This window comes from Capricornis sumatraensis, chromosome 2, assembly GCF_032405125.1.
Source record: "Capricornis sumatraensis isolate serow.1 chromosome 2, serow.2, whole genome shotgun sequence".
In the NCBI taxonomy this organism is placed as follows: domain Eukaryota; kingdom Metazoa; phylum Chordata; class Mammalia; order Artiodactyla; family Bovidae; genus Capricornis; species Capricornis sumatraensis.
This window is the reverse complement of record NC_091070.1, coordinates 17242163-17249965: the sequence shown is the minus strand read 5'-3', so window position 1 is coordinate 17249965 and position 7803 is coordinate 17242163. Positions and strand designations below refer to the sequence as shown.

The following is a 7803-nucleotide window of genomic DNA, read 5'->3' as shown; positions in this document are numbered from 1 at the left end:
GAAGCTTTCAGTTTGGTTCCAGCTGGATGTTTTAGGCGTAATCCAATAGCTCCAAAACTCCCGTGGGAGGCTCCTGTCACATACCTGCCCACAAATACTAAGGGTCATCCCTTAGTATCCCTTCAATACATTCTCTATATCCATCTAGACCTTGATCACCTCCTCTAGGAGGCCCTCCTGGGCTGCTCAGCTGCCATGCCAGCCCTGTGTCCCCCTCATCTACACTCACTACACAGGGTCTCCTTGCTACATTCTCCCATGGCTGGAACCAGGATCCTGCACTGAGTGGCTACTGGACTGATGGCACTCTCTCTCTCTGTCTGCCTGGCATGGTGCCAGCTCAGAGGCCCCGGAGGAATCCAGAAAAGGAGGATGGGGGCAGAGAACAGGAGCAACGATATTTCAGGGACCTCCAGGCTCTCTGTCATCTCATCTGCCTTTCCCTCCTGCATAAAGACGCTCCAAGAACCTGCTCTCAGTACAGTTTACCTGCCCTAGGCGCCCCTTCGCCACCTAGAATCTACTCTGTCTTACAAGCCCACAGAAGAGGTAAGAACCCTCTAGAACCAGAAAGACCAAGGGGGTCCCTTTGTATGTATTTCCATCTTGGCTGGCTGAGGTCTGAGCATCACAGGCCAGAGAGTGGAGTTGGGAAGTTCAGGGAGACCCCAGGTGGAGACTTCTGTGCGTCTGCGCTCCAGGCACCCCTTTCTCTCTCTGTAACATGCTCTTCTCTGTGGAGAGGTTAGCAGAGTTGGGTAGTGGGTGGCTGCAGGGCAGGAGACCCTTTGGGGAATGAGCAGAATGGGGAGAGCTCCCAGCCAGAGGCAGCTCTGCCTGGATGGCCAGGTGGGCAGCCCTACCCTCTCCTGGACTGAGTGATGCCCCCGGCCTGCTCTACGCCGGTGGCAATGGGCAGGAAGAAGTGAAGGTCGTGCCCCGCAGGCTGCAGCCTGGGAGGCCTCCTCCTGACAAGCCACCCCCATGAGTTGTCTCCCCAGAGAGTCTGCTACCCCCAGCACCCCACCTCCACCTCCTCAGGCAGAGTAGGGGAGTCAGGAGGCCAGACTTTCTTGGCCACTAGCCGTGGCCATTCTGGGACATGTAAGCTGCCAGGGCCACCACCACGGCTACATAGAGGCCAGCCCCCACAGCGATGGAGAGTGTGGCCAGGAAGAGGGCCCGGCGGGAGGTGGTGTTAGCCAGACGGAAGTCCCCCTTGGAGATGGCCTTGCTGGTCTAAGGAGAGAGAGGCGCTGGTGAAAGGGAACATCCCCACGCTCAGCAAAATAGCCCCAGCCCCCCAGGCCCTGACCCCAGTGCCCTGGGGAGGTGGGGGCAGAGCAGAAGCCCTGGGCCCCCATGGGCTCTTACCCCCTGGGAGAAGTAGAAGGCAGCGATGCCCAGGGGCCAGAAGCAGCAGAGCATGGAGAAGATGGTGAGACCCAGGTGGTCCCTGGGAGGCAGCGTAAGGAAATTGTCTTCACTTTCACTCTCCGTCGATGTGGCGTCACTCTGCAAAACATGAGTGGGCTCTTGTGACCCGGCCTGGGACACCCATCAACAGTGGTATGGGGCAGCGGGCAGACTCATCTGTCGTTAGTGGGAATGTGGGTTGGGCTCCGGACTCGCGACCAAAAACCTTGACAATGGTTCGATGATTCCACGCTTAGGGATTTATCACTAGGAAAAACTACAAGTATACATATGCAAGAATACACGCACAAGTATACATGTACTAGGATGTTCATTATAGGATAGTAACTGTGAAAGATCAGGAACAGTCTCAACGCCCAGTGACCAGGAGATTGGGTTAATAAGTGGTGGAAGAATTTACAATGGGATACCATGTAACCCTTAAAATTCACCTTGGTAGAAAATATTAGATTATGTGGAGCAAATACATTGCTTAGAGAGGAAAATTCAGTTACAGAAATATGAATAGCAAGAATTCTTTTGGGGGGTAAGGTAGAAAAAAAAGTAAGTAAAAAGACTGGAAGATCATTCACTAAAATAATAGCTATCTTTGAATAATTTTTTGCATTGACTTTAAATTGCTTATATAATTAAGAAAACAAGAACCAGGTGAACTTTCCTCAAAGACCAGAAGTCCCTAGTTGGATGTGTGAGTTGACAAAGACAGTGTTTACCTATATGTATAAGGGAATATTATTCAGCCATAAAAAGAAGGAAATCCTGCCATTTGGGCCAACATGAGTCTTGATACATTATGCTAAGTGAAATAGTAGTATTAGGGTTAGTCACTAAGTTACATCTGACTCTTGCGACCCTATGGACAGTCAGTCGCCTGCCAGGCTCCTCTGTCCATCGGATTCTTCAGGCAAGAATACTGGAGTGGGTTGCCATTTCCTTCTCCATGCTAAGTGAAATAAGTCCAAGATAAATACCATTTGATCTCACTTATATGTAGGATCTAGAAGAGCTGAACTCATAGAAACAGTGAGTAGGTCGGTGGTTCCCGGGGGCTGGAGATTAGGAACAATGAGGAGAAGTTGGTTAAAGAATAAAAACTTCCAGTTATAAGGGGAATAAGTTCTGGGAATCTGCTACAGGGTGGTGGCTGTAGTTAATAATGTATTATATACTTGAAAGTTTCTATGAGAGTAGATCTTAAATATTCTCATTATAGTAACAGCAAAATGGTAATTAGGTGAGGTAAATGGTGCGTTAACTAACCTTATTGTGGTAAACATTTTGTGATACATACATGAATCAAACCATGGCATTATATACCTTAATTTTACATAACAATTATATCTTGATTGAACTGGAAAAAAAAAACCAAGAACAAAAAATGCTATTAAAAAGTCAAATAGTCATAACCTTTAAAAATTGTGAATCACTATGTTGTACACCTGAAACTGTACATGAGCTTCAATAGAAAGATACCTTAATGCAATAAATAGTAAAAAAAAAAAAAGTCAGCTCTAACTAGTGTTTCTCAAAGTGTGGATAGCATCTGTGTCAGAGGGCCTCTTCTTTAGTAAAATACAGATTCCTGGGGCCCAGGCCAGGCCTACAAAATCTCAGTACCCGGAGGTGGGCCTGAGAATCTGCATTTACACACACGTGCTTACCTCTTCTTCCTCCTGGTCACCCTCTTGGCCTTGGAGCTCCTCTTGAACCCCATAGGACACAGTCTGGATGGTGACATCCTCTTCCACTTGGCCAGGTTCTGTGGACCGCTCCGTAGGCCCAGCCAGGGGTTCTCTGCCCTCTGTGAAGCTGGTCTCACAGCTGCCTGCCCTGGGCTCCTTGACCTTGTCCCTCCCCAGAAGGCAGCTGGGCCTGTACCAGGCCTCCACGGCTAGCTGCAGGGACCCGGGGTCCAGGAGTTGGTGGGCATGCGCAGGGCCAGCACCGCCCAGGAGGTAGGAATAGATTTTCTCCCTGCACGGCCAGGCGGGAGAAGCCTCGGGGTAGGGGTAGGGGCTATGGAGGTGCGTGGGGCTCCGAGGCAGCAATGGGTTCTGAAGCTCACTCAGGCTCTCCATGGTTCTGGAGGCAGCTCCGGGGAGGGGAGCCCCAGAGCCCTGGGACTTGGTGGCCAGTTGAGCAGTCCTCAGAGGGCCTGCTGGGGAGAGCAAGACAGACAGACACTGTGGCTGGCGTTCTGGATGAAGGAAAAGAAGTAGTGAAGAGCACAGACTCTGCAGTCTGACTTGCCCTGGACCCTGCCTGTACCACGGGCCAGCTGCGGGGCCTTGAGCTGGCTACTTAACTCAGATCCTTTGTGTTTTGTCTGCAACAGAACTTACCTCATAGAGTTGGGTCATTCATTTATCCATTCACCGCATCGTCACTGAGCATCAGTGATGGCCAGGCGCTGCACGGATGCTGGGGATGAAGCAGGGAGAGGAAGAAGGATGTGCACTTGGTCTTCCAGAGCTCACAGTCTGGTGGAGAAGATGCCTGCCCTGAAGGGGAGGTACAGCAGAGGGTGTCAGAATATACGACGGATGGAACTGACACAGAGGTGCAAGGGGACGCTTTGGAGCTGAGATCTGAAGGAAGAAGATGGGTTGCCAAGGTGAGGGGAGGGGGACACATTTCACGCAGTGGGTGGATAAAGGCTGGTTGGCCTGAGAGCTGGAGATGAGGCTGGTGTGGCTGCGGGTACAGAGAAAGGTGTGAGATGGACTGCGGGGCCAGATGATGCAGCCCTGTTGAGGTCAAAGGGGCCCTCGCGGGTCTTGGTAGGGTTGATAGCATGAGACTTGGGTCCTGAAGCCTTCCTCGTGGCTGTGTGTGTGGGGTGGCTTGGACTGACTGTCTCACGGATAAGAGGCTTTGTCATGGCTTCTGATAAACTGAGGACCACTGAGACTCTGAGCAGATGGAGAAACGAGGGGTGGGCCTTAGGAGACACTGTCAGAATCGGTGGCAAGTGGGATGCTGCATCGACAGAGGATTTGTTCTCGGGTTGGGTAGGCCCACGTTTAGCTCAGAGCTTGCCCCACGCCATGTGCTCACAGAGGTCAGCTCTTCCTGGTGGAGGTGCTTCTCCCCAAGTATGGTCTTAGGGGGTGCTCCTTAGGCTCACCTCCCTTCTAAGGCGAGTTCTGGGATCTGGGGGAGGGCTTAGGCCACTGCTGTCTGCAGGGGGGTGGTGCTCATCAGCCCAGAGGCCTCACTGCTGCTCTCTCCTCCTTCCTCTCCAGAGGTCAGACATGCAGGGAGAAGAGCCCTTGGACTACAGTGACGTGGAGGGGCTCCTTCCTGCTGATGGGGAGCTGGGCATCCAAGGCAGAGGCCTTATAAGGTTACGTCCATGTCTGGGCTCCTCTGGGCTGATTCCCAGCAGGGCTGGACTCTCTAACCCACCAGGGCAGCTTCTGAGCCCCTGTCACAGCCTCCCCCCACCAGCAGACGTGAGCCACAGACGCAGAGCTAAAGGACATGTGACCACAGGCTCATGGGTTTGGGAGTTAGATACACAGAGTTTCCATTCCTGATCCACGTTAGCTTTTTGATCTGATGGTTTCCCCATTTGGAACCAGAGAAGTTGGATTAAACAGCCACTGATGTCAATGGTGGCACTACTATACCACAATTCCATAGCTTCGAGGAGCCCTCCAGATGTGAAATTCCCCCATTCCCTGTCCTCTTTCAGTAGTCAGGAATGGATGAGCACACTCAAATAAGCCCAGGGGGTGCAGGGCTCTCCTTCCCCAACACGGCCCCTCCAGCAGGGTCAGGAAGGCAAAGGGAAGCCAAGACATCTATTTGTCAGATGAGCCATGGAGCCAAGGGGTAATAGCCCAGCTTCCCAACTCCCTCTTGGCTGCCTTCTCCCAGCCCTGCCCCTCCACCTGGCCCCTGCCCCTGCTCACCTCACCTACTCTCTGGGCTTCCATCCATGTGGGCAGAGGTGGGCAGGGGCCTTTCTGAGGGAGTAGGGTTGGGGAGACCAGCCCTAGCATCTTCAGAACAGATGAATGCATCAAACTTACCCCTGCCCTATGGCTTGCCTCACCAAGAGCCCGCACCGTCATCCCATAGGGGGCAAGCAGGGATATTTGTGACCAGGAGTCAGGCCCTCGAGCTCTGAGGGGTGTTTGTGAGGGCCTTTATCCAGGGCTGGCAGGGGTGGCTGTGTCCCAACCCATCACCCAGTTCCTGCCAGCCACCCCCTCTTGGTCAAAGTACACCCAGCTGAGCCTCTGAAACCCAAGCCATGCATCCTTTCCTGGATCAGTATCCCCCCACCCCAGCACATGCCCTGGTCATGTCTTAAGAGTAGAAATCAGCACTTCATGCACAAAGGTATATAAGCCTGGGTTTTCCACCATAGGGACAATCTGGAAGCCACCTGAATGTCCAACAATTGGGGACATGTTAAACAAATTATGGTGCAAAAACAATGGTACAGGGCCTTCAAACAGGTTTGCAAAAAAGGAATAATATGAGAAAATGCTCTGCAGATTCAGTGAGAAGGCAGAAAAGAACACCGTATGTGCATGTGATCTCAACTCCGCCAAAATGTCAACAGTGATTATCTCCAGGGGTGGGAGCACAGGTGCTTTTCATTTTTTTTTTACATCTCATTTTTTTCTGTTTTCCACATTCATTTTTTACGATGAGCATGCATTGCTTTTAAATCAGAAAAAAATTAATGGATTTCTTCTAAGCCAAATTATCTAAAATCAGTTTAAAACCTCCCCAGGCTGGGGCATTCCTTCTGAGAAACAATGAGGCTGAGCACAGCATCGAAACCTGCCCCCTGGCCAATATGCACAGAGAGGCACAGAGCACACGTACACAATCACACACACCTGTTTTCATAAAGTAACCAGTCACAGGCTGCAGCACCTGCCCACAGTCCGGCTAAGGGTCGATTCTCTTACAAATTGTGTTCTCTCCGTCACCTGTCAGGGTCACACAGGGGCTCACTGGGCTGACTCTAGGGACCCAGCTCTGAGTCCTGGCCACCAGGAGGTGGCGGCTGGGCTCTAGCCCAGTCTTCTCTGGCCTTGGCCTGGCCTGACCTTTCGGCCTCTTGCTTAGGGTTGCCTCCCTCTGTTCCCTGGAATAAGGGACTAGCGTTCAACACAGAGCAATTTGCATCTCCAGTTCAGCTGCCTGGTCTCACCTGGACTGTGGGCCTTGCACACTGTGTATGGTACTGTGTACATGCTCAGTTGCTGGTGAGCATGTTTCTCTGTGTGTGTGTGTGCGCGTGTGTGTACGCTGCTCCAGAGGAAAGACATGAGATGTCTGGGATACTGAATGTAAGAAGATTGCCCCAAACGTGTGGTCGTGGCTGGAGGTCTGGGCCAGGCCAGAAGGCGGGAGGAGAGGTGGGTCTGTGAAGCCACGGTCCCTGGCTTCTTTCCTTTTGAGGTGAGAACTGAGCTGGGCTCTTGGGTGTGCCATGATGACCTGGAGAAGGAGAGCACACTGCCACCTCCCAGACAAGGGACAGGAAACCATCCAAATACAGCCTCCCAAGGGAGTCTGATTGCACTGGAGTCCAGTCACGCAGTGTGACATCAGTTTGCTTATCTATAAAATGCATGGAAAGGGTAGAAGGGGTTGATTTTTAACAGCTCAGCTCAAGATGACCCTAGGATTCTACTGGGAGAAGAAAGAAGAAGAACGTATGCTTACTGAGTTTTTTGCCACGTGCCAGGAACTGAACTGTTCTAAATGCCCATTTTGACTCTGTAATTCTAGTGGGGAAATAACAACAGGACAGAGGGCTTCTTTCCCAGCAGTTGCAGACTAACCTGTGTTATACAAACCAGCCTACGAAAGCCAGGGGAACTATGAAGGCACTGAACAGTCACCAAGGAATAAGAATTTGAGGGGTCAAGGGGCTAAGGACAGGTGAACCTGACCTTTGGCAATACTCTTCCCCTCTTCCAGCAGGGAGGAAAACTGGAGTTAAGGGATGGTTAAGGAAGAAGGGCTCCAGTAAGCATGTCCAGTTTTCAACTGGGACCACCTTAGGGCTACCCATTGGGGGTAGAAGAAAACCAGTAACAGATCAGCCCTCCCGAGGACAGAAACCATGCTTTGAATCAGCTCTGCTCCTAACTGGATTACGGTGATCTGCATATAACCTGGCTGTTTGCCAGAAGCAAAAGTTGTCTTCAGGCAGTGGTTCTCAAACTAGCCAGTCTCAGCATCACCAGGAGGACTTGTTAAACCCAGACAACTGGCTTCCACCCTCAGAGTTTATGATTCCAGGATGGGGCATCAGAATTTTCATTTCTAACAAGAATCTGGGTAAGTTGAATCTGCTGGCCCAGGGACCCACTTTAAGAACCATTGCTCTGA

General features: G+C 51.5%; 1 protein-coding gene across 1 annotated transcript; it reads right to left on the bottom strand.

The window, feature by feature from the left end:
- Positions 1 to 1080: 1080 nt before the first annotated feature.
- Positions 1081 to 3515, bottom strand: SYNDIG1L (synapse differentiation inducing 1 like). The gene is made up of 3 exons (XM_068966532.1): positions 3099 to 3515; positions 1375 to 1515; positions 1081 to 1239 (listed from the first exon to the last, which is right to left on the bottom strand). The coding sequence occupies exons 1-3, from the start codon at positions 3513 to 3515 to the stop codon at positions 1081 to 1083; spliced, it is 717 nt and encodes a 238-aa protein (XP_068822633.1).
- Positions 3516 to 7803: the final 4288 nt, after the last annotated feature.